General features: G+C 39.0%; 2 protein-coding genes across 2 annotated transcripts; both read right to left on the bottom strand.

Moving 5' to 3' along the window:
• Positions 1–285: 285 nt before the first annotated feature.
• LOC701481 (olfactory receptor 11H4) lies at positions 286–4,697 on the bottom strand. Its single transcript, XM_001087477.5, has 2 exons — positions 4,652–4,697; positions 286–2,000 (listed from the first exon to the last, which is right to left on the bottom strand). Exon 2 carries the CDS (start codon positions 1,987–1,989, stop codon positions 1,045–1,047), a length of 945 nt encoding a protein of 314 aa, XP_001087477.3. The 5' UTR covers positions 1,990–2,000; positions 4,652–4,697; the 3' UTR covers positions 286–1,044.
• Positions 4,698–25,697: 21,000 nt separating this feature from the next.
• LOC703276 (olfactory receptor 11H7) lies at positions 25,698–26,645 on the bottom strand. Its single transcript, XM_001091573.5, has one exon. The coding sequence runs from the start codon at positions 26,643–26,645 to the stop codon at positions 25,698–25,700; it is 948 nt and encodes a 315-aa protein (XP_001091573.4).
• Between the last annotated feature and the right edge of the window lie 918 nt (positions 26,646–27,563).

Raw genomic sequence — 27,563 nt, 5'->3', positions numbered from 1 at the left:
ATCAAGGTGTGGTGGGTCACACCTGTAATCCCAGCACTTTGGGAGGCTAAGGTGGGTGGATCATGAGGTCAAGAGATGGAAACTATCCTGGCCAACATGGTGAAACCCCATCTCTACTAAAAATAGAAAAATTACCTGGGAGTGGTGGCGTGCCCCTGTAGTCCCAGCTACTTGGGAGGCTGAGGCAGGAGAATCACCTGAACCCTGGAGGCGGAGGTTGCAGTGAGCTGAGATCACACCACTGCACTCCAGCCTGGCAATAGAGTGAGACTTTGTCTCAAAAAAAAAAAAAAAAAAAAGAAAGAAAGAAAGAAAAAGAAAGAAAGAACAGCCTAAGAAAAGGTGAAAAGATGATAGAGTGGAATAAATAAAGTAACTGGCCTGACTAGAACTGAGGGCTCATGTTGGGAAGAAATGGAAAACAAATGAAATAGGTTTAGTGGGGATGTATTATGAAGGGTGTTGAGGACCAGAGAGAGGGATTTAGATGTGTTGACTCTGAGGAGCAGAGAGGAAAATTGGTGAATATGGGAGTGAAGATGGAAATTCTTCTGAATTGCTTGAGTTTGTTACAACAATCACATATTATTGTTGTAAGTAAAAAAATTGAGATAGTGATATTTAAAAAACATGTTTGAGGCCTTACTGTTTGCTTGGTATTGTTCTACTATTGATTCCCATCAGACAAAGACTCCTAGGAACATACCTGCAGTTGAACAAAGTTGGGTTTATTGTCTTGTTGCTATGAGTAAGAAATTATACAATGGTGAACCATGGGGCATGACAGCAGGAGGGCATCTCACATAGCAATTACATTTTATCATTCTAATAAAGACAGGCTTTGAAAACATTTTAGTGGATGTCGATGACCAGTTAATTAAGGTTTAAAGAGTCAGTGTTGAAAACGTATTTCAGCTGGGCACACTTCCAGGTAAAATATACAACCTCTAACTACTCAGACTGAGGACTAAAAGACTGCTAAAGAACTGACAACATCTCGACCTTGTTCTTCGTTAGAACTTATAAATATGGCATATCTTTGGGTCACGAATTTTGATGAACTCTCATTCCAAACAGGACATTTCTCAGAGCGAGTTTCATGTCCTTATTACGAAGACTATAGATCAGAGGATTAAAAAGAGGAGTCATTACTGAATATACCAGTGTGAGGATCTTCTGCCATAAAGTTGGGATGCCATATGTAGGACTTACGTACATTACCATGACTGTCCCATAGAAAAGATATACCACAACTAAATGAGAACCACAGGTAGAGAAGGCTTTTATCTGACCAGCTGCAGAAGGGACCTGAAAAACAGCTCTTAGCAACAGGATATAGGATCGAAGAATGTATACACTAGTGAAAAAGAGGACAAGGGAGCTCTGAGTATAGAAAATACATTCAGTTATGGGAGCTGGAGCACAGGATAGAGCCATCAATGGGTCCATGTCACACAGGAAGTGATCAATGATATTAGGACCACAGAAGGGGAGTTGGGAGATGAAGAAAATGGGAATTGGGTATCCAAGGAATCCAGCAAGCCAACAGAAAGACACCAGCTTACCACAGAACCTTCCGGTCATGATGGCGGGGTACTGCAGTGGGTGGCAGATGGCCAGGTATCGATCATAAGCCATTACTGCCAGAAAGAGACATTCAGTTGTTCCCAGTGAAAAGAAGAAATAGAACTGGAGGAAGCACCCAGAAAATGAGATGGCCTTGGTCTTGGAGAGAATGTTGGCTAGCATGTTAGGAACAGTGGAGGACACATACCAGATCTCAAGGAAGGCAAAGTTGCCCAGCAGAAAGTACATGGGGGTGTGTAGTCGTGGGTTGCATCTCACTGCATAGATGATGGCTCCATTTCCCAGCAAGGTCAAGACATAAATCACCAAAAACAATGAGAAGAGGAAAATCTGAATCTTCCAGCAACCAGGGAATCCCAGGAGAATAAACTCTGTCACGACGTGTGTTGCTGACCTGTTCATGGGTCTTAAATCTACGAAGAAGAAAGACATGAGTGTAATCCAAGTCTCTTGGAGTATAATCCAATTGCTTGCTACATATCTCAAGGACTTTATCAAGACGAGAACTTGAGCTATACAGGAAAATACCCAAGACAATCTGAGATCAGGTGGGAATACGTCCTACCATATTTTGAACTGATTGTGGTTCTAAGTTTCAGTGTTATTTTTCTAGGATCCAATACCATCCAATGCAGCTAGAATTTCGACACTAGTGGCGGAACCAGACAAATGTATTTTCTTTCTTTTCCTTGGATGCTTGAGAAGACCTTTTCAGCTTTTGATTTGTTTTTCCAATGTTGATTATGGATTTTCTAGCATGAGCTCATCAATTTTCTCTTATTTAGCCCAACTTGTTAGAAAAGACATTTTGAGGATAACTGATGTAAAATTGGGTTAGATCTTTGACAACAAAACAAAATAGATTGACTGCTGCATGGAGATACGACTTCATGATAATATTTTAAAAACATCTGCAGTGTTTATTTTTATGTTTTTTACAGATATTATACAAAAAGGAACTATCTTACTTTTTGTAGTCAGATACCGTATAGATGAAATAAAGCAAATGATGTTTTCAATACAAAAATTTAGTTTATTTAGTGAGCTTTTTCGGTCGCGAAAACAAAGGGATTCTCTAAAAGAATCTGAGGTCAAATGGGGTTTTATCTGCAATCTTATTTATTAGAATATTGGTTACTGAAAGGAAGGTAAGGACCCTTTCAAATATTTGACTACATATGTACTTTTCAGTAGCAACAAGTTTATGTATTTAAGAATTAAATAAAATATACAAATGTGTTTAAACAACAGTAATCTTATACTGGATTAATACTTAAAATTTGCTGATTAAGCCAAAATGGTAGTTATGGCTGGGCATAATGTCTTATGCCTGTAATTCCAGCAATTTGAGAGGCCAAGGTGAGCAGATTGCCAAGGTCAGGAGTTCGAGACCAGCTTGGCCAACATGGCAAAACCCCATCTCTACTAAAAATACAAAAATTAGCTGGATGTGGTGGCGTGTGCCTGTAATCCCAGCTACTTGGGAGGCCAAGCGGAAAAACTGCTTGAACTCATGAGGTGGAGGTTGCAGTGAGCCGAGATGGCATCACTGCACTCCAGCCTGAGTGACAGAGCAAGACAGCACCTCAAAAAAAATAAAAAAATAAAAAAATAAAAAAATATATATATAGTTTCAATATTGAGTTTCTTGTTAAGTTCAGATCTCTTGTCTTGTGTATTGCGGGTCACCAGCCATAACTTTGTCAGAAATGTAAAAAGACAAATGTGAAAGGCAACAAAGAACACAGAATTTGAAGGAAGGATCAGGTAGTCTTGGGAAGAAAGATTTGAACTTCAACATCACTAGTTCTTTGCTAGTCTTTAAGGATGCATAAAAAGGGAAATTTGGAGCATCTGAGTTCTAAAGTTTTTCAGCTTTGCAATCAACAGTGAATGTAAAATACATGTGTTTATAGTCTTCCTTGAATAAGGTGCTCAATAGGTGATTTCCAGATTATTTATGAAGCATAAATAAATCCCTTTCTCTGCTATACACTGGTCAGAGAACAAGTCCAGGCTCAGATTTAAATTGGGAACCAGAATTGTGAGATTTGAGTCTTCTGCCCTTTGTTCTGAATGCCTGCTTGATGAGAGTAACAGTTTAGGACATTCTCCATTATACACTGACAGCTTCACACTACATTTCATCTTTTCTACTACCCTTCTCTGTAAGTGCTTTATTAGCAGCAACATTGTTTTTCCTGAAGCCTTGGAGAAATATAGATAAGTAATGGAGTGATCAGATGGTGGAGAGCTTAATAGAAATACCCAAGTAATCAATTTCAGAATTTTTGCATTGATGGAACAAACTGATTCCACAAAGTTCTGTATACCACCACCCTCCAAAGTCTCCAAAATGCTATCTGGGAATAGTTAGGTAATTAGAATGGAATATTCATTATTTTATGCCACAAACATACTGTTTCTCCTGTTTTTTGAGATATATCATTGTTTCAGCTACAATCCTGGGAGACTAGCCCCTCCCTCCCTTCCTTCCCTCCTTCCCTCCTTCCCTCCTTCCCTCCTTCCCTCCTTCCCTCCTTCCCTCCTTCCCTCCTTCCCTCCTTCCCTCCTTCCCTCCTTCCCTCCTTCCCTCCTTCCCTCCTTCCTTCCTTCCTTCCTTCCTTCCTTCCTTCCTTCCTTCCTTCCTTCCTTCCTTCCTTCCTTCCTTCCTTCCTTCCTTCCTTCCTTCCTTCCTTTTCTTGACGGAGTCTCACTCTGTCGCCCAGGCTGGAGTGCAGTGGCGTGGTCTCGGCTCCCTGCAAGCTCTGCATCCCAGGTTCACGCCATTCTCCTACCTCAGCCTCCCGAGTAGCTGGGACTACAGGCACTCGCCACCACACCTGGATAATTTTTTGTATTTTTAGTAGAGACGGGGTTTCACCATGTTAGCCAGGATGGTCTCGATCTCCTGACCTGGTGATCCACCCGCCTCAGCCTCCCAAAGTCTTGGGATTACAGGCGTGAGCCACTGCGCCCAGCTGAGACCAGCTCTTTCATGTACTGTATTCCTTTCCAGTACAAGAAGCTACCGACCAACTAATCAACCCACCAATCCACCCACCCAAAGTGTGATAGCTTGATTTGATAGCCTTCTTTCGAATGCCCCTCACTTAGTGTATTGTCTTCCTAGGTATCCTGAGAGAAGGAACATACCACCTGATAACTGCTGGAAAGTAAGAATGTTTTCAGAAAGATGGTTGTTAATAACCATAAAATCATAGAATTAGAAGAAATGGTATAATAATCTAACTTCATTTTATAAATGAGGCTCAGAGAGGGGCATGACTTTTTACACAATGAATGTCCTGGATTCACATATGGAACTTTTATACTATACTATTATACTGCCTCCTTTGAGTCTTTGCAGAGAAACAGTGCCTAATCAGGTTTATAAAGTCAAAGGGACTCTGTAGTAGATCATAGCAGTGGTTTCTTACCCACAATGATGGCTTTTCTGGCTCAGCTTGGAGTGAGTGGTGGGCATAGCAGAGCTGAGCATAACCTCAGCATCAAGCATCTCCTCTTCACTGGCTCTGATGAGGAAAAGTCCATCTGAGGGCATTATATGTGGTTTATCGCCCTTCCTTCATTCCCGGAGACCCTAGAGGCTTTTGTCAGAATTTGCTGAGAGGTTTAACATGCGAATCAGTGTTAAATCTGTTTTCTCTCAGGGATTACTGTAAAGCCCTGTGTTTCTCCCCATGTGGTCTCAGTGGCTTACCCAAGTTTCCCTGGAGTGCATTCTCTTTCCAGCACTGGGGGCTCACCTAGAATTCAGTATATTAGCTTGTATATATATATATATAATTAATTCTAGTATATTGGCTAGCATTAGGGAAGCAGAGGAGCCGGTGGAATTACAGGAATTACAGACACATTGCAGGAGGCTTTCTATTGCAAAGAGATTGCATTCCATTAAGGAATCATCCTCCGTGGGAATCAGTGAAATAAATGGTAGTTTTGCCTATGACTCTAATTCTGAAACTGAGACATATTGATGAACACATCTTTTCTCTGTAGCTTAAATGAAGTGCTTTAACATAGAGGAACAGAACACTATATTCTATTGGTCACTTAAAAATTAAATTCACTAAATTTTCTTGAAGTCTTTCACTGTAAAGACCACATGGTTGGTATTGGGAAAGAGCTGCCTTGAGTGACCTTGATGATGTGTAATTAATGTGCAAGGAATTCCAAAATTGTTTATGTAGAGAAGTCATTTAATCGACAAATTTAGTCAAATTGTCAGTTTCCACTCATTTCACTTTCTAACAGTGGAGAATTTGAAACTAGTGCAAATTAGAAATAGATTTAGCTTCAGTTTAAAAAAAAAATAATTGGCCTTTTGTTTTTCTCCTGAAAAATTGGGATTTCTTCCTTGGATCCTCTTAATCTACTTCTTCAAAGATGCCTCCTAGGGAAAGTTGACAATGATGAGCAAGGAGAATATCTTCATTGACGGCTACTGGGGCAGCTTGTAAGTGAAATTGAGATTCAGTGAAAGTCTGTTCTAGGAGTTCTCAAATTTTAATGTGCATATGAATCACCTGGACATCTTGTTAAATTGCAGCGTCTGATTCAGCAGGTTGGGACCTGAGAGAGTGATTTTCTAACAAGCACTTAGGTAATGCTGACCTTGCTGGTTCACAGGACACGTGAATAGCAATGGTGTAGGCCAGTCATTAGAAACACCTGGGGGGCTGTTTAACACTTTCTTTGGCTAGAGTCACACAGTAAAAAAGAAAAAAACCTCCTGATATCCAGATATTATGGCAGACAAATTAAATAAAAATCTTTGGATCGAGCTCCTGCATCAGTATTTTCTATATTTAGTGCTATGGTTTGGAGTTTTGTCCCCTCCAAATCATATGCTGCAATATGTTTAAGGTGGGGCGTAGTGGGAGTTGTTTGGATCATCAGGGTGGATCCCTCATGAATGACTTGGTGTCCTCCCTGCAGTAATGAGTGAGTTCTCACTCTATTAGTTCATGGAAGAGCTGGTGATTTAAAGGAACCTGGCACCTCCTCTCTTGTTCTCTCTGTCACCACCATGTGACACACCTGCTGTACTTTCACTTTTGCTGTAAAAGCTTCCTCAGAAGAAGCTGAATAGATGCTGGTGCCATGCTTGTATAGCCTGCTTAATCATGAGTCAAACAAAAGTTTTCTTTATAAATTACCCAGCCTCAGGTACTTTTTTGGTTTGTGAGAGGGTCTTGCTCTGTTGCCCAGGCTGAAATGGTACAATACTTGGCTCACTGCAGTCTCGACTTCCTAGCCTCAATAGATCTTCCCACTTCAGCCTCTCAAGTAACTGAGACTGCAGGTGTGTGACACCATGCCTGGCTAATATTTTTCATTTTTTGTAGAGACAGACTCTCAGTATGTTGCCAAGGCTGATCTCAAACTCTTGGGCTCAAGTGATCCTCCCACCTCAGCCTACCAAAGTGTTGGGATTACAGAAATGAGCCACCACACCTGGCCTCAGGGTAGTTCTTTTATCAGTTCTGGAAGCCTTATGGAGGAGTCTTTAGTGTTTTCTAGGTAAACAATCATATTATCAGCAAACAGTGACAGTTTGACTTCCTCTTTACTGATTTGGATGCCGTTTATTTTTTTCTCTTGTCTGATTGCTCTGGCTAAGACTTCCAGTACTATGTTGAAGAGGAGTGGTGAGAGTGGCCATCCTTATCTTGGTCCAGTTCTCAGAGGGAATGCTTTCACCTTTTCCCCACTCAGTATTATATTGGCTGTGGGTTTGTCATAGATGGATTTTATTATAATGAAGTATGTCCCCTGTATGCCAATTTTGCTGAGAGTTTTAATTATGAAGCGATGCTGAATTTTGTCGAATGCTTTTTCTGCCTCTATTGAGATGATCATGTGATTTTTGTTTTTAATTTTGTTTATGTGATGTATCACTTTTATTGACTTGCATATGTTAAACCATCCCTGCATCCCTGGTATGAAACCCACTTGTCATGGTGGATTATCTTTTTGATATGTTGTTGGATTTGGTTAGCTAGTATTTTGTTAAGGATTTTTGCATCTATGTTTATCAGGGATGTTGGTCTGTAATTTGCTTTTTTTTTTTTTTTTTTGTTATTTTCTTTCCTGGTTTTGGTATTAGGGTGATACTGTCTTCATAGAATGACATAGGGAGGATTCCCTCTTTATCTTGTGGAATGGTATCAATAGGATTGGTACCTGTTCTTTGAATGTCTGGTAGAACTCAGCTGTGAGTCCCTCTTATCCTGGACTTTCTTTTGTTTGTAATTTTTTGTTACTGTTTAAACCTTGCCGATTGTTATTGGTCTGTTCAAGGTATCTAATTCTTCCTGATTCTAGGTATTCTAGAATTCAAGGTATTCTAATTCTTTCTAAGCTGGGAGGGTTGTATCTTTCCAGAAATTTACCATCTCCCCTAGCTTTTCTAGTTTATGCACATAAAAGTGTTTGTAGTAGCCTTAAATGGTCTTTTGTATTTCTGTGACATCAGTTGTAATATCTCCCGTTTCATTTCTAATCAACCTTATTTAGATTTTCTCTCTTCTTTCCTTGATTAATCTTGCTAATGGTGTATCAAATTTTATTTACCTTTTCAAAGAACCGGCTTTTTGTTTCATTTATCTTTTCTATTTTTTTTTTCTGTTTCAAATTCATTTAGTTCTGCTCTGATATTGGTTATTTCCGGTGTGACCTTAGATTGTCTGTGTTCTTTCAGACTTTTTGATGTAGGCATTTAGGGCTATGAGTTTTCCTCTTAGCACCACCTTTGCTCTATCCAAGATGTTTTGATAGATTGTATCACTATTGTTGTTCAGTTCTAAGAATTTTAAAATTTCCATCTTGATTTCATTTTGACCCAGTGATCATTCAGGAGCAGCTTATTTAATTTCCATTATTTGTATGGTTTTGAAGGTTCCTTTTGGTGTTGGTTGCCAGTTTTATTTCACTGTGGTCTTAGAGAGTGCTTGATATAATTTCAATTTTCTTAAATTTACTGAGGCTTGTTCTGTGACCTATCATATGGTCTATCTTGGAAAAAGTTTGATGCACTGATGAATAGAATGTATATTCTACAGTTGTTGGGTAGAATGTTCTGTTAATAACTGTTAGGTCCATTTGTTCCAGAGAATAGTTTAAATCTCTTGTTTCTTTGTTGACTTTCTGTCTTGGTGACCTGTCTAGTGCTGTCAGTGGAGTATTGATGTCCCCTACTATTATTGTGTTGCTGTCTATCTCATTTCTTAGGTCTGTTAGTAAATGTCTCATAAATTTGTGAACCCCAGTGTTAGGTGCATATATATTTAGGATTGTGATATTTTCCTGTTAGACAAGGCCTTTTATCATTATATAATGTCTCTCTTTGTCTTGTTTAACTGCTGTTGCTTTAAAGTTTGTTTTGTCTGATACAAGAATAGCTACCCCTGCTTGCTTTTTGTGTCCATTTGCATGGAATGTCTTTTTCTACCTCTTTAGCTTCAGTTTAGGTTAGTCACTTGGAAGCAGCAAACAGTTGGTTGATGAATTCTTATCCATTCTGCAGTTGTGTGTCTTTTAAGTGGAGCATTTACATCATTGACATTAACGTTAATATTGAGACGTGAGACGCTATTCCATTCATCATGCTATGTGTTGCCAATACCTTGTTTTTTGTCGTTGTTGTTTTCTAATTGTGTTTTCTTTCCATATACTTTGTGTTCTAAGATACATGTGCAGAATGTGCAGGTTTGTTACATAGGTATACACGTGCCATGGTGGTTTGCTGTACCCATCAACCCATCATCTACATTATGTATTTCTCCTAATGCTATCTCTCCCTTAGCCCCCACCCTCAACAGTCCCCAGTTTGTGATGTTAACTCCCTGTGTCTATGTGTTCTCATTGGTCAGCTCCCACTTATGAATGGGAACATATGGTGTTTGGTTTTCTGTTCCTGTGTTAGTTTGCTGAGAATGATGGTTTCTCAGCTTCATCCATGTCCCTGGGAATGACATAAAGTAATACTTTTTTGGCTGCATAGTATTCCGTGAGGTATATGTGCCACATTTTCTTTATCCAGTCTATCATTCATGGGCATTTGGGTTGGTTCCAATTCTTTGCTATTGTGAACAGTGCTACAATAAACATATGTGTGCATGTGTCTTTATAGTAGAATGATTTATAATCCTTTGGGTGTATACCCAGTAATGGGATCGCTGGGTCAAATGGTATTTCTGGTTCTAGATCCTTGAGGAATTGCCACACTGTCTTCCACAATGGTTGAACTAATTTACATTTCCATCAACAGCATAAAAGCATTCCTATTTCTCCACATCCTCTCCAGCATCTGTTGTTTCCTGACTTTATAATGATCACCATTCTAACTGGCACGAGATGGTATCTCATTGTGGTTTTGATTTGCATTTCTCTTATGACCAGTAATGATGAGCTTTTTTTCATATGTTTTTTGGCGCATAAATGTCTTCTTTTGACAAGTGTCTGTTCATATCCTTCACCCACTTTTTGATGGGGTTGTTTGTTTTTCTTCTTGTAAATTAATTAAGTTTCTTGTAGATTCTGGATTTTAGCTCTTTGTCAGATGGATATATTGCAAAAATTTTCTCCCATTCCATAGGTTGCCTGTTCACTCTGATGATAGTTTCTTTTGCATCCCAGGTCAACTTTAGACTGCTGTGCTGGCAGTGAGAATTTCAAGCCAGTGGATCTTAGCTTGCTGGGCTTTGTGGGGTTGGGATCTGCTAAGCTAGACCACTTGGCTCCCTGGTTTCAGCCCCCTTTCCAGGTGAGTGAAGAGTTCTTCTGACTCGCTGGTGTTACAGGTGTCACTGGGGTATGAAAAACAAAACAAAACAAAACTCCTGCAGCTAGTTCGGTGTCTTCTCAAATGGGCACCTAGTTTTGTGCTTGAAACCCAGGGCTGTGGTGGTATAGGGAATCTCCTGGTCTGCGGGTTGTGAAAACCATGGGCAAAATGTAGTATCTGGGTCAGAATACTCCGTTCCTCACTGCACAGCCCTCACGGCTTCCCTTGGCTAGGGGAGGGAGTTCCCTGACCCCTTGCACTTCCCAAGTGAGGCAACACCACACCCTGCTTCAGCTCGCCCTCTGTGGGCTGTACCCACTGTCTAACCAGTCCCAATGAGATGAGCTGGGCACCTCAGTTGGAAATGCAGAAATTGCCCACCTTCTGTGTTGATCTTGCTGGGAGCTGTAGACTGGAGCTGTTCCTATTTGGCCATCTTGCTAGCCCTCTTTTTTTTGTTTTGTTTTGTTTTATAGCTTCTGTTTTGAGGTGTTTCCAGGATTTGTTTCAAGATTTAGAACTCCTTTTCACAGTTCTTGTAGCCTTGGCGTGGTAGTGGCAAATTCTCTCAGCATTTGTTTGTCTGAAAAAGACTGCAGCTTTCCTTCATTTTAGAAGTTGATTTTTGCTGGATACAAAGTTCTTGGCTGATAATTGTTTTAAGGAGGCTGAAGACAGCACAAAACTGGGTGCCCATCCCTTCTAGCTTATAGGATTTCTGCTGATAAATCTGCTGTTAATCTGATAGCTTTTCCTTTATAGGTTACCTGGTGCTGTTGTTTCACAGCTCTTAAGATTCTTTCCTTCATCTTAACTTTAGATAACCTGATGACAATGTGTGTAGGCGATGATCTCTTTGTGATGAATTTCCCAGGCATTCTTTGAGCTTCTTATATTTGGATGTCTAGGTCTCTGGCATGGCCAGGGAAATTTTCCTCTATTATTCCCCAAATATATTTTCCAAACGTTTAGATTTCTCTTCTTCAGGAATGCCGATTATTCTTAGGTTTGGTCATTTAACATAATTCCAGACTTCTTGGAGGCTTTGTTCATATTCTTTTTTCTTTCTTTCTTTTTTTTTTTTTTACTTTTTGAGACAAAGTTTAACTCTTGTTGCCCCGGCTGGAGTGCAATGGCATGATCTTGGCTCACCAGCACCTCTGCCTCCTGGGTTGAAGCAATTCTCCTGCCTCAGTCTCCCAAGTAGCTGGAATTACAGGCATGTGACACCACACCCGGCTAATTTTGTGTTTTTAGTAGAGATGGGGTTTCTCCATGTTGGTCAGGCTGGTCTTGAATTTCTGATCTCAGGTAATTCACCCGCCTTGGCCTCCCAAAGTGCTGGGATTACAGGCATAAGCCACCATGCCCAGCCCATATTTTCTTATTCTTTGTCTTTGTTACATTAGGTTAATTCAGAAACCTTGTCTTTGAGCTCTGAAGTCCTTTCTTCTGCTTGTTCAATTCTATTGGTGAGATTTTCCAGTGCATTTTGCATTTATATAAGTGTGTCCATTGTTTCCTGAAGTTTTGATTGTTTTTTATTTATGCTATCTATTTCATTGAAAATTTCTCCCCTCATTTCTTGCATCCTTTTTTTTTGACTTTCTTAAATTGGGCTTCACCTTTCTTTGGTGCCTCCTTGATTAGCTTAATAACTACTTCTGAATTCTTTTTCAGGTAAATCAGGGATTTCTTCTTGTTTGGATCCATTGATGGTGAGCTGGTATATGTTGGGGGTGTTAAAAAACCTTGTTGAGTCATATTAACAGAGTTGGCTTTCTGGGTTCCCTCTCATTTGGGTAGGCTCTGTCAAGAAAAGGTCTAGGGCTCCAGGCTGTTGTTCAGATTCTTTTGTCCCATGGATGTTTCCTTGACGTAGTACTCTCCTTCTTTTCCTAGGGATGTGACTTCCTGAGATGTGAGCTGTAGTGATTGTTATCTCTCTTCTAGATCTAGCCACCTAGCATGTCTAGCATGCTCTGGGCTGGTACTGGGGGTTGTCTGCACAGAGTCCTGTGATGTGAACCATCTGTGGGTCTCTCAGCCATAGATACCAGCACCTGCTCTGGTGGAAGTGGCAGGGGTGGGGGTAAAATGGATGCTGAGGGTCCTTAGCTTTGGCTGTTTAATGCACTATTTTTGTGCTGATTGGCCTCTTGCCGGGAGGTGGTGCTTTCAAAGAGCATCAGCTGTGGTAGTACGGGGAGGGAACAGGTGGTGGGTGGGACCCCAGAACTCCCAAGAGTATATGCCCTTTGTCTTCAGCTACCAGGGTGGGTAGGGAAAGACCATTAGGTGGGGACAGGGCTAGGCGTATCTGAGCTCAGACTCTCCTCAGGCGGGTCTGGATGCAGCTGCTGTGGGGGTTGGTGGTGTGGTTCCCAGGTCAATGGAGTTATGTTCCTAGGACGATTATGGCTGCCTCTACTGTGTCATGCAGGTGTCAGCGAAGTGGGGGAAAGCCGGTAGTCACAGGCCTCACCCAGCTCCCATGCAATTGAAAAGGCTGGCCTTACTCCCACCATGCTCCTTCCCCCAATAACACCGAGTCTGTTTCCAGGCAGTGGGCAAGCAGGGCTGAGAGCTTACCTCAGCCTACCTGCCTTCCAGCTGAGAAAGCAAGTAGAGCTGTGGAGTCTGCACACCGGATTCACACCCTCCCTTGAGTTCTGGGCAGGAGACTTCTTAATTAGTTTAAATTGTTACAAAGTTCAGCTGGAGGTTTCCTTATGTGGCCCTTCCCTAGTGCATGCACAGCCCTCTCTGAGGACCCCTGTGAAACAAGGCAGAAATGGCTTGCTAGGGGACCCAGTAAGCACACAGGGCTTTTCCTGCATCTTCCTCTACTGCTGTATTTCACTCGGCTCTCTAAATTGACTCAGCTGCAGGTAAGGTCAGTATCTTCTCCCATGATCTAGACCTTCAGGTTCCACAGTGAGCGTTTGTTTTCAGGAGTGGACAATTCCCCTTTCCCACTTCCACAGCTTGGGCACTCACAATGTTTGGGGTGTCTCCTGGACCCTGCAGGAGCAATCCACTTCTTTCAGAGTGTCTGGGGATTCTCTTAGCTTTCCTGATTTATTCCTGCAGTTGTTCTGAAGCAAAAGTTCATGATTAGAGCCTCCATACGCTGCTCTGTCTGTCCGAGTGGGAGCTGCAATCTAGTCCTGCTTCCTGTCCGCCATGATCTCTCCAGCATAATGCTTTTGAAGTTTATCTGTGTTGTATTGTGTATCAATACTTAATTCCTTTTCTGTGACTGAATAATATTACATCATTTGGATATATCACATTTTACAATACGTCCATCAGTTGATGGATGTTTGTGTTCTTTTGGCTATTGTGAATAGTACTGCTATGAACATTCATGTATGGGTTTTTATTCGAACATCTGTTTTTAATTATGTGGGGTATATATTTAGGAGTGGAATTGCTGAGTCTTAGGGTAATTCTATTTTTAACTTATTTAGAAACTGACAAACTATTTTTTAAAGTGGCTGCATCATTTTACATTCCCTCCAATAATACATGAGAGTTCTAATTTTTCATATTCTCATTGACACTTGTTATTTTCAGCTTTTTAGAAAAATTATAACTATTCTAGTGGATATGAAGTGGTACCTCATTGTGGTTTTGATTTGCATTTCCCTAATAACTAATGTTATTGAGCATCTATGTACTTTTTGACCATCTGTATGGCTTCTGTGGACAAATGTCTACATAAGTCCTTTGCCTATTTTAAAATTGGGTTATCTTTTTGTTGTTGAGTTGTAAGAATGCTTTATATATTCTGGACACCAGACACTTATCAGATATATGACTTGCAAGTATGTTTTCCCATTCCATAGGTTGCCTTTTCACTCTGTTGATAGTGTCTTTTGATGCACAAAATTTTTAAAATGTTGATGAAGTCTATTGATTGATTGACTGATTGAGACAGGGTCTTGCTCTGTCACCCAGGCTGGAGTTGGCACCATCATAGCTCACTGAAGCCTGGAACTCCTGAGCTCAAGGGATCCTCCTACCTTAGTCTCCTGAGAAGCTGGGACTACAGGCACATGTGCTTGGCTAATTTTTAAATTTTCTTGTAGAGACAGGGTCCTGCTTTGCTTCTCAGGCTGGTCTTGAGCACCTGTCTTCAAGTGATCCTCGTGCCTCAGCATCCCAAAGTGCTGGGTTTAGAGGCGTGAGCCTGGCTCACTTATCTATTTTTGAATTTGATTTCTTGCACTTTTCATCTTATACCTAAAGAACCATTGACTAATTCAAGTATACAAAGGTTTAAATGTATGTTTTCTTCTAAGAGTTTTATAACTTTAGCACTTATATTTAGGTATTTGATTAATGTTGAGTTATTTTTTATATGGGATGAAATAAGAGTCCAATTTCATTATTTTGCACATGATATCCAGTTGTCCCAGCACCATTTGTTAAAGAGACTATTCTTTCTTCATTGAATGATCTTGGCACCCTTGTTAAAAGTTAATTGACCACAGATATACAGGTTTATTTCTAAACTTCCAATTATATTCTGTTGATCTATATGTCTATTTTATGCCAATACCACACTGCCTTGATTCCTATAGCTTTGTAGTAAGTCTTGAAATCAGAAAGTATGAGTCCTTTCACTCTGTTCTTTTTCCAGATTGTTTTGGCTATTTTGGGTCTTTTGAGATTCCCTGTAAGTTTTAGTATTGACTTTTGCATTTCTGTGAAAAAGCCCATTGGAATTTTGATATAGATTGTATGGAATTTGTAAATAACTTTGAGAAGTATTGCCATCTTAATGATGTTATGCATTCCAATCAATGAGATGTTTATGCATTTACTTGTCTTAAATCTATTTCACAATGTTTTGTAGTTTTTAATGTATAAGTCTGATACCATTTTAATTAAATTAATTCCTAAGCATTTAGCTATTTTTGATGCTATTAGAAATGCATTTGGCTTTTATTTTTTTTAGATGGAATCTCACTCTTTTACCCAGGCTGGATTGTAGTGGCATGATCATGGCTCACTGCAACATCCGCCTCCTGGGTTCAAGTAATTCTCCTGCCTCAGCCTCCTGAGTAGCTGGGACTATGGGTTCTTGCCACCACACCCAGCTAAGTTTTTTTTTTTTTTTTTTTTTTTTTAAGTAGAGACAGGGTTTCACTATGTTGGCCAGGCTGGTCTTGAACTCCTGACCTCAAGTGACCCACCTGCTTAAGTTTACCAAAGTGCTGGGATTACAGGTGTGAGCCACTGTGTGCAGCCATGAATTTGGCTTCTTAATTTCCTCTTCTGATTATTGACTTAGTGTAATTAATGTGGTATATTGATGAATTATTTTCTTATATTGAGCTACCCTTTCATTTTTAGGATAAATCTTAATTAGTCATGGTATTTCATTCTTTAAATATACTGCTGGGTTTGACTTCGTAGTATTTTGTTGAGGAATTTTGCACCTATATTTACTGGAGATATGGATTTGCAGTTTCCTTTTCTTGTTATGGCTTTGGTTTATAATGCTCTTTTATAAAATGAGTTAGAATGTGTTCCTTTTTTTGTTTTTGTTTTTGGAAGAGTTTGAGAAAAACTGATGTTAGTTCTTTTTAAATATTTGGTAGAATATGCCAGTGAAGTAATATGGTGGTGCCCTTATGCATCTTATTTTAGGTTATCTAATTTGTTGACATATAATTGCTCATAGTATTCTCTTATAATCCCATTTATATGTAAGAACAGTATTAATGTCCCTAGTGTCATTTCTGGCTTGCTAGAATTCTTGGTTGACATTTTTGTTTTCTTTTAGCACTCTAATATGTCATTCCACTGCCTTCTGGTCTCCATGGTTTCTGATGAGAAATTGGCTGTTAATCTTATCTAGAATCCCTTGTTGATAGTCACTTCTCTTTTGCTACTTTCTAAATCTCTTAAGCTTATTTATGTGATGCTTATTGAGCTTCTTGGATATATAGTTTCATGTCTTTCATCAACCTCAGGAAGTTTTTTTTTTTTGTTTTGTTTTGTTCTATTTTGTTTTGTTTTGTTTTGCCAGGGTCTTGCTCTGTTGCCAGACTGGAGTGCAGTGGCACAATCATGGCTCACTGCAACCTCCACCTCCAGGGTTCAAGTGATTCTTTTGTCTCAGCCTCCCAAGTCGCTGGGACTACAGGCATGCGCCACCACACCTGACTAATTTTTGTATTTTTAGTAGAGACTGGGTTTCACTAAGTTGGCCAGGATGGTGTTGATCTCTTGACCTCATGATCCACCCACCTCGGCCTCTCAAAGTGCTGGGATTACAGGCCTGAGCCACTGCACCCAGCCAACCTTGGGAAGTTTTAAGGTTTTGTTGTTGTTGTAGTTGTTTTTGAGACAGTGTCTCCCTCCATCACCCAGGCTGGAGTACAGTGTTGCAATCTCAGTTTACTGCAACCTCCACCTCCCAGGTTCAAATGATTCTCATGCCTCAGCCTCCCAAGTAGCTGGGACTACAGGCATGTGTGCCACCATGTCTGGCTAATATTTTTTGTACTTTTAGTAGAGACAAAGTTTCACAGTTTTGACCAGGCTGGTCTCAAACTCCTGGCCTAAAGTGATCTGCCCACCTCAGCTTCCCAAAGTGTTGGGATTACAGGCATGAGCCACTGCACCTGGCCAACTTAGGGACATTTTTGACCATTATTTCTTCAAATATTCTTTCTGTCTCTTTTCTCTCTCCCCTTCTTCTAGGATTCCTATTATGTGTACAGGGTACAACTGATAGTGTTCCACAGGTTTCCTTAGTTTTACTAAATATGTTTTTCTTTCTGTTCATCAGACTAGATAATCTCAAATAACTTATATTCAAGTTCACTGATTGTTATTTCTCCCTGCTCAAATCTACTGTAGAACCCCCTAATAAATTTTTCACTTCAGTTATTGTATTGTTTTGCTCCATAATTTCTATTTGATGTCTTCTTATAATTTTTTTTTTTGAGTAGAGGTCTTGCTCTGTTGCCCAGGCTGGAGTGCAGTGGCACAGTCACAGCTCACTGAAACCTCAATCTTCCAGGCTCAAGTGAATCTCCCACCTCAGCCTCCCAGTGAGTAGCTAGGACCACAGTCATATGCCACCATACTTGGCCAATTTTTTAATTTGCAGAGACAAGGTCTCACCATGTTTCCCAGGTTGATCTCAAATTCCTGGGCTCAAGCAGTCCTCCTACCTTGGCCTCCCAAAGTGTTAGGATTATAGGCATGAACCACTACCTGTACTATAATTTTTATTTTCTTCCTGATATTTTCTATTTGGTGAGATTCCCAGAGATAATGTGAAAGCTCTTCACAGTCCTTATTTCTCAAAATAACTCACTCCCCAGGTTTTCTTTTAGGCTTTTAAGTGAATCTATTGTTTATATCAATTGATATCTTTGCTTCCAGGAAGCAGTGGGTAGTTTATTTGCCTTTTAATGTTTTTGAGGAATGCTCTCCTTTTAGCTCTTTCTTTGCCATGAGAGAGTTCCAACTTAGGTGAAATAAAGGCAAGCCCTCTGTAGTAATTTTCAGGGAGCTCCTAGACAAGTCAAAAGAGACAAACAACTTCTGAGAACAAGGAACCCATACTGGGAACATGGACTGCCATCTTCAAGATGACTGCTGAGCTGAGGAGGAGGTAAATTAAAATGCCACAGAGTTCTATCATGTTTTAGTCACCTTTTACTTGATGAAGGATTCACTTGATTTCTGTACATCTTTGACTATTTTCTAGAGTTCTGATAAAGCGGATTTGGACAGTTTTTGACATTTTTCTCCATGTTTCTGTAGAGGAATGGGTCTTTGGAATTTCCTACTGTACTATTTTCAGTTATATACATATATAAGTGGCAAAGATAAAGAAAAGCACGAGATAATTGAGACAAATACTTTGGTACATAGCAAGATGGATATAGTTGGGGAGCTATTCAAAGGGGGTGCCTAAAGTGCTGGTAATATTCCTTTTTTTTTTTTTAACTTGGGTAAAGAAGGGCATAGGCATTTCTAAATTTTATATTCTTTAAACTTGCACGTATATATTATATGGACTTCTGTATGCATGGTATATTACATAATTTTTAAAAAGGATTTATTATAAATTTAGTGTGTCTTTAACAAGACCCTTCATAGAACTTTTTAAAAAATACCTTGAACTTACGTTAAAAAAAACCACTCTAAAATGTGTGTCTAGTAATAGGGGAATAATTAAATAAGTTACAGTTTATTCATACATCAGGGCAATATTCAACTATGCATATCTATTTGACCTTATAAAAGGTTGCAACATTTTAAGAGAAGAAAAATGCAGCCATGGAATACTTTCTATATTATAATCTGTTAAAGAAAAAGAAAACAATTACGTATGTGTGCATTTGCATGCTTGTCTATGCATAGAAATTTAGATTAGTAGTAAACTGTTATCTGCAGGAAGTGGGATTATGAAAAGAGAGAGGGTGGACACTTTTACCTTTAACTTTATACGTTGTGTCTTTGTTCTCATTGGTTTCAAAGAACATCTTATTTCTGCCTTCATTTTGTTATTTCCCAGTAGTCATTCAGGAGCAGGTTGTTCATTTTCCATGTAGTTGTGCAATTTTGAGTGAGTTTCTTAATCCTGAGTTCTAATTTGATTGCAGTGTGGTCTGAGAGACAGTTTGTTGTAATTTCTGTTCTTTTACATTTGCCGAGGAGTGCTTTACTTCCAACTATATGGTCAATTTTGGAATAAGTGCAATGTGGTGCTGAGAAGAATGTATATTCTGTTGATTTGGTGTGGAGAGTTCTGTAGATGTCTATTAGGTCCGCCTGGTGCAGAGCTGAGTTCAAGTCCTGGATATCTTTGTTAACGTTCTGTCTTGTTGATCTGTCTAATATTGACAGTGGGGTGTTAAAGTCTTCCATTATTATTGTGTGGGAGTCTAAGTCTCTTTGTATGTCTCTAAGGACTTGCTTTATGAACCTGGGTGCTCCTGTATTGGGTGTATATATATTTAGGATAGTTAGCTCTTCTTGTTGAACTGATCCCTTTACAATTATGTAATGGCCTTCTTTGTCTCTTTTGATCTTTGTTGGTTTAAAGTCTGTTTTATCAGAGACTAGGATTGCAATGCCTGCTTTTTTTTGTTTTCCATTTGCTTGGCAGATCTTCCTCCATCCCTTTATTTTGAGCCTGTGTGTGTCTCTGCACGTGAGATGGGGGTCTCCTGAATACAGCACACTGATGGGTCTTGACTCTTTATCCAATTTTCCAGTCTGTGTCTTTTAATTGGGGCATTTAGCCCATTTACATTTAAGGTTAATATTGTTATGTGTGAATTTGATCCTGTCATTGGTTATTTTGCCTGTCAGTTGATGTAGTTTATTCCTAGCATTGATGATCTTCACAATTTAGCATGTTTCTACGGTGGCTGGTACCAGTTGTTCCTTACCATGTTTAGTGTTTCCTTCAGGAGCTCTTGAACAAAGACACAATGTACCAGAACCTCTGGGACACATTTAAGGCAGTGTATAGAGGGAAATTTGTAGCACTAAATGCCCACAAGAGAAAGCAGGAAAGATCTAAAATCAACACCCTGACATCACAATTAAAAGAACTAGAGGAGCAAGAGCAAGCAAATTCAAAAGCTAGTAGAAGGGAAGAAATAACTAAGATCAGAGCAGAACTGAAGGAGAGAGAGACACAAAAAACCCTTCAAAAAATCAATGAATCCAGGAGCTGGTTTTTGAAAAGATCAACAGAATTGATAGATCGCTAGCAAGACTAATAAAGAAGAAAAGAGAGAAGAATCAAATAGATGCAATAAAAAAGGTAAAAGGGATAACACTACTTATCCCACAGAATTACAAACTACCATCAGAGAATACTATAAATACCTCTATGCAAATAAACTAGAAAATCCAGAAGAAATGGATAAATTCCTGGACACATACACCCTCCAAAGACGAAACCAGGAAGAAGTCGAATCTCTGAATAGACCAACATCAGGCTCTGAAATTGAGGCAATAATTAATAGCCTACCAACCAAAGAAAGTCCAGGACCAGACGGATTCACAGCTGAATTCTACCAGAGGTACAAAGAGGAGCTGGTACCATTCCTTCTGAAACTATTCCAATCAATAGAAAAAGAGGGAATCCTCCCTAACTCATTTTATGAGGCCAGCATCATCCTGATACCAAAACCTGGCAGAGACACATCAAAAAAAGAATTTTAGACCAATATCCCTGATGAACATCAATGTGAAAATCCTCAATAAAATACTGGTAAATCAAATCCAGAAGCACATCAAAAAACTTATCCACCATGATCAAGTCGGCTTCATCCTTGGGATGCAAGGCTGGTTCACCATACACAAGTCAATAAACATAATCCATCATATAAACAGAACCAATGACAAAAACCACACGATTATCTCAATAGATGCAGAGACAGCCTTCAACAAAATTCAACTCCCCTTCATGCTAAAAACTCTCAATAAACTAGGTATTGATGTAACATATCCAAAAATAATAAGACCTATTTATGACAAGCCCACAGCCAATATCATACTGAATGGGCAAAAATTGGAAGCATTCCCTTTGAAAATTGGCACAAGACAGGGATGCCCTCTCTCATCAATCCTATTCAACATAGTATTGGAAGTTCTGGCCAGGGCAATCAGGCAAGAGAAAGAAATAAAGGGTATTCAGTTAGGAAAAGAGGAAGTCAAATTGTCCCTGTTTGCAGATGACATGATTGTATATTTAGAAAACCCCGTCATCTCAGCTCAAAATCTCCTTAAGCTGATAAACAACTTTGGCAAAGTCTCAGGAAACAAAATCAATGTGCAAAAATGACAAGCATTCCTATACACCAATAACAGACAAACAGAGAGCCAAATCATGAGTGAACTCCCATTCACAATTGCTACAAAGAGAATAAAATACCTAGGAATCCAACTTACAAGGGATGTGAAGGACCACTTCAAGGAGAGCTAAAAACCACTGCTCAATGAAGTAAAAGAGAACACAAACAAATGGAAGAACATTCCATGCTCATGGATAGGAAGAATCAATATCGTGAAGATGGCCATACTGCCCAAGGTAATTTATAGATGCAATGCCATCACTATCAAGCTACCAATGACTTTCTTCACAGAATTGGAAAAAAACTACTTTAAAGTTTATATGGAACCAAAAAAGAGCCCACATTGCCAAGACAATCCCAAGCAAAAAGAACAAAGCTGGAGACATCACCCTATCTGACTTCAAACTATACTACAAGGCTACAGTAACCAAAACAGCATGGTACTGGTACCAAAACAGAGATATAGACTAATGGAACAGAACAGAGGCCTCAGAAATAACACCACACATCTACAACCATCTGATCTTTGACAAACCTGACAAAAACAAGAAATGGGGAAAGGATTCCCTATTTAATAAATGGTGCTGGGGAAACTGGCTAGCCATAAGTAGAAAGCTGAAACTGGATCCTTTCCTCACTCCTTATACGAAAATTAATTCAAGATGGATTAGAGACTTAAATGTTAGACCTAAAACCATAAAAACCCTAGAAGAAAACCTAGTTAATACCATTCAGGACATAGGCATGGGCAAGGACTTCATGTCTAAAACACCAAAAACAATGGCAACAAAAGCCAAAATAGACAAATGAGATCTAAGTAAACTAAAGAGCTTCTGCACAGCAAAAGAAACTACCATCAGAGTGAATAGGCAACCTACAGAATGGGAGAGAATTTTTGCAATATACCCATCTGATAAAGGACTAATATCCAGAATCTACAAAGAACTTAAACAAATTTACAAGAAAAAAACAAACAACCCCATCAGAAAGTGGGTAAAGGATATGAACAGACACTTCTTGAAAGAAGAAATTTATGCAGCCAACAGACACACGAAAAAATGCTCACCATCACTGGTCATCAGAAAAATGCAAATCAAAACCACAACGAGATACCATCTCACACCAGTTAGAATGCTGATCATCAACAAGTCGGGAAACAACAGATGCTGGAGAGGATGTGGAGAAATAGGAACGCTTTTACACTGTTGGTGGGAGTGCAAACTAGTTCAACCATTGTGGAAGACAGTGTGACGATTCCTCAAGGATCTAGAACTAGAAATATCATTTGACCCAGCCATCCCATTACTGAGGATATACCCAAAGGATTATAAATCATGCTACTATAAAGACACATGCACATGTATGTTTATTGCAGCACTATTCACAATAGCAAAGACTTGGAACCAACCCAAACGACCATCAATGATAGACTGGATTAAGAAAATGTGGCACATATACACCATGGAGTACTATGCAGCCATAAAGAAGGATGAGTTCATGTCCTTTGCAGGGACATAGATGAAGCTGGAAACCATCAATTTCAACAAAGTATCACAAGGACAGAAAACCAAACACCACATGTTCTCACTCATAGGGGGGAATTGAACAATGAGCTTGGATAAAGGGGAACATCACATACTGGGGTCTGTCATGGGGTCAGGGTCAGGGGGAGGGATAGCATTAGAAGAAATACCTAATAAATGACGAGTTGATGGGTGCAGCAAACCAACATGGCACATGTATACCTATGTGACAAACCTGCACGTTGTGCACATGTACCCTAGAACTTAAAGTAAAAAAACCCCACAACTTTATACTCATCTTTATTGTTTGAAAATTGTATGAGAAGCTTGTATTATTTTATAAAAGAAATAAATATCAAAATATAAGTTTGAAAACAGACAAGTTCTATAAATATTAAAAAATCCAATCAATTAATGGTTTTGTGACTAAAATATGTTTAATTCTAAAGAGAATTGATTAAAGAACTAGCTCATTATCCAATTTCACAAGCTGTTTCTTTCCCTGCATGCTTACTCTTACTATGAATCGGGTTTATGCTAGTTGCTGGGGATAAAAAGATAAGACATTGTTCTTATCTTCAAAAGCCTAATTGCTTAGGGGAAGAGACCCTGACACAAAACAGAGCTCATAGTCTTTAGGTACAATAATTGGAATATGAGCTTGTATATTCTAGATATATCAAGAAGAGAAATGCAGTCTAGCTTTGGGATGTGATAATAGTCTTCAGATAGAAGTCATGTCCGAGCTGAATATTAACAAAAGAATAGGTGTTTGACAGGTGACGCTACATATTTGACATCTAATAAGTTGCAGTAGGGATACTTTGAGTTATTGAGAGTAATACAGAGTATTTTCTGCCCCTTTTCAACTAATGAGTTCAGCTGAGCCACTGAAATATTAGGGCTGACTTAAGGCAAAACTGTGATTGGTAGTTCAAGCTTATCTTTAATACCATCCTAAGCAGATTTTCTAATTCGTTTTCCCATTCTTTTTAGGCCTTTCTACCAACCTTGAAGCATAGTGTTTTCCAGTTGCCCAAGGAGGCTTTCCAGGAGAGTTCCTTGGTCTTTCAGGTAGAAACTTTCTTCCTCTCTTAGGCTACCACAACATTTAAGCCTTTGTAGCTACAACTATTTTATTGAATGATTTGTACTTGGTAGGACATAAACATAAAGGAACTTAATTTTCCCCCACCACGTCTATCGTAAACACTTTCTGATGTCTGATTTATTTCCACCTATGGATACTGTCTTGGGCGGTATGATAGCTTTCATAACTACTTTTAGTTTTAACATATGACCTCTTATCCAGGCATTAGAGAGTCTAGCACATTTGTTTCTCAGTATACATGAGGGATTGGTTCCAGGACCTCCTGTGGATACCATAATCCACACTCAAGTTCCTTATATAGAATGGTAGAGTATTTGCAAGAACACTTTATTGCACATCCTCCCTTATACTTTTTTTATTTTTTATTTTTTTTTAGAGACAGGGTCTGTTGCCAGGGCAGGAGTACAGTGGCACAATCATAGCTCACTGTAACCTCCTCCCATATACTTTAAATCATCTCTAAGTTACTTAAAATTCCAATGCAATGTAAATCGCTGTTATACTGTATATTTAGGGAACAATGACAAGAAAAGTCTGTACATCCTCAGTAAAGATGCATTTTTACCCAAATATTTTCAATCTGAGGTTGGTTGAATCCATGGATGTGGAATCCATAGATGACTGAAGGCAGATTGTATAGTCTAAAACTAAACTTTTATTTTAAAATCCAAATTAAAGCTCATTCCTCTAAACTGGATCTGATTTAGGCTTGATCTGCTTGTTTCCCTCTGACTTTCATTTCTCTTTTTCTACATTACTCTGCTGATTCCAGTTACTCTAGGTTTGGGGTGGGAAAGAAGTAAAGGCAGAAAGTTTTTTTCCTGACTTATTGTTGCCTCATAGGTTTAACAATTGTCTAAATGTTGTTTTTCTTTTTCATGAAACATTTTCTGAGGTGGTCTGTCTAAACTGCAGGTTCTCTGATGTGGGCAATGCTTCACTGGCTGGCTCCATATGACTTCTTTTAACCCTGGATTTGGGTGACCTACTCTGTATAGACTTTTGAAATGGCCTTACTTTTCCAAGTAGCACTTTTGGGTAGGGTTCCTTTTAAGACAGCAAGAAGGTTACTTTCCATAGGGTCTAACTAGGTCAAATATGGGTATTCTATATTTGTTCTGTTATGAGTGGGAGTTTAGTTTGTTCTTGCTACAGCCCATCTCCTTTTACTCTCTCTGAGTCATCGCTTTCACAGTCTTTACATTTTTTCCAGGTTCAAATCAAGGACAGTCAAGATGCCCCTCAAATTTCAGGGGACAAGGTCAAGCCTTCTAAGTGGCTCTTTTGATGTGACCCTCACTTCACTTAGCTGGATTTCACACTAACGACTCTTTCTAAATCTAACTTCCAGCCTCGCCTTGTACACTGTTGATGAGGATGATGAACTAAGAATTGTGAAACTGAATTTACAATCTCTAAGTGTATCTTAGTTTATATAATGATGTGTTACCAAAAATCCAGGTCAACAGGAATATTGTGTTTTTTAAAAGAAGTGATAGACAACTATGTAAGCAAACCATCAATTGGATTCATATGTCTTAATAAAATTGTGTGGATGGAGACTGCACACCAAAGTAAAAACCTTTCTGGAAATAGATATTAAGATTTTTAAGTGTTATTTTTACCATATGTTGGGGCCAACCTCCCATGGAACACATTTCTGAAATCAGAAGCTCATCAAAATATGATCAGATACATAAAGAGTTTTGCTTGTACAAAAGGATTGTGATGACCATGAATAAAATCAAGTCAGTTTGTGTTAAAAGAAGAGGATTATTCTTCCAATCGCATAAAGAGTCGTTGGGTTATAAAAAACCCTATTCATGAGCTCTGGATAATTCTCTTCCACAGAAGACATGATGGAGGGCGTATTTCATGTCCTTGTTGCGTAGGCTGTAGATGAGGGGGTTTAAGACAGGTGTTACTACTGAATATATCAGTGTGATGATCTTATGCATAGCAACTGAGTTGCCAGGTGTGGGACTCACATACATCACCATTATGGTTCCATAGAACAGAGACACCACAACCAAGTGTGATCCACAGGTAGAGAAGGCCTTTTGCCATCCAGCTGAAGAAGGAACCTGAAGCACAGTTCTGAGCACCAAGGTATAGGACCCAAGGATATACACCATGGTGAGGATAATGAAAAGAGAACTCAGAGAATGGAACACATGCCCTATGGTGTGAGTAGGGGCACAGGACAATGCCATCAGTGGGTCCACATCACACAGAAAATGATCAATGATGTTGGGACCACAGAAAGGTAGTTGAGAAATGAAGAAAATGGAAATTGAATGTCCAAGGAAACCAATGAGCCAACAAAGAGACACCAAGATGCCGCAGAGCTGGTCAGTCATAATGGAGGGATAGTGCAGTGGGTGGCAGATGGCCAGGTACCGATCATAAGCCATGACACAGAGGAAGAAGCATTCAGTTGTGCCCAGGGAAAAGAAGAAGTAGAACTGAGTGAAGCATCCAGAGAAGGATATGGTCTTAGTTTTGGAAAAAAAATTTACCAGCATTTTGGGGACTGTGCAGGTCACATACCAGATCTCTAGGAAGGAGAAGTTGGCTAGGAGCATGTACATAGGGGTATGGAGTCGATGGTCCCACCTCACTGCACAGATGATGGCCATATTCCCAGTCAGAGTCAAGATGTAGACCAACAAAATCATTGAGAAAAAGATGATCCGAATTTTCCAGGGACCAGGAAAGCCCAGCAAGGCAAACTGTGTCACAGTAGATATCTGTGAGTTATTCATGCTTCCCAGACTGTGGAGAGAACACAGATAGGCAATGACAATTTACTTTGCTGATGAAGCATCTTGAAGCTTTTTTTGGGATAAGGAGTTTGACTCTTGCAGGTGAATATATTGGATATTCTAAAAGAATTCTTAAGCAAACCCTTATTTATCTTTCTTGAATGAGTCCTTTGGGTCTGATTCTTTGAATCAGGTTGTTTGAATTTTCTGTGGCATTGGACAAAAATCAACATTTCATCTTCTTTTGATATATAAAGAAATTCTTGAAATAGAGGAAAAATGGTTTGTTTTATATCTAATTTGTTTCTCAGTGAAAGATGTTCATATATAGCAATACTTTAGTGTTCTTCACTTCAAAATATGAAGACATATGCCATCATTTTTAATATATTCAAATCTGAGACTTTTTACAGCTTTGAGTGGTTTGTGCTTTGACATTATTTCAGATTCTTTCTTTCTGGAGCTATTTCTATTAGGAGAATTTATTTTCTTCCAATTTTTTTTTGTGATACAAGGAGAAAGTCAACAAGGATATTTAGATGATAAAATTCTTTATATATTTTGCTTTTTCCTATTTACAGACATTTATATTGTACTACAGTTTATTTACAATTTGGTATTTAACCATTTCCTTTCAGCACAAAATGTCATAATTATTCATTTCCTGGTGATTAATTTCACATTAGAATTTATCATGCTCCATATACATTTAAAAATAAATATTTCATTAAAGATGACATATAAGATATATTAGAGAAGAAAACTACAGTTACTGGGGTATTTTCTTCTAAAGCTCCTTTTATTACTTTTGCCAGAATTTTCTCTAAAATTCGCTGTAAGATCTTTCTTTAGTCCATGTAAAAGAATAGCCCCCAAAGATTCAAAAAACAAGATACAAGAGAATCAAAGGTGTTATTT

This window comes from Macaca mulatta, chromosome 7 (assembly GCF_049350105.2).
Source record: "Macaca mulatta isolate MMU2019108-1 chromosome 7, T2T-MMU8v2.0, whole genome shotgun sequence".
In the NCBI taxonomy this organism is placed as follows: domain Eukaryota; kingdom Metazoa; phylum Chordata; class Mammalia; order Primates; family Cercopithecidae; genus Macaca; species Macaca mulatta.
The sequence above is the reverse complement of the archived record's forward strand: the minus strand, read 5'-3'. Positions and strand labels throughout refer to the sequence as shown.

What these genes read in the sequence shown, in the direction of transcription:
- LOC701481 (XM_001087477.5), bottom strand. Translation starts at nt 1,989, where the DNA reads ATGAACAGGTCAGCAACACACGTCGTGACAGAGTTTATTCTCCTGGGA.
- LOC703276 (XM_001091573.5), bottom strand. Translation starts at nt 26,645, where the DNA reads ATGAATAACTCACAGATATCTACTGTGACACAGTTTGCCTTGCTGGGC.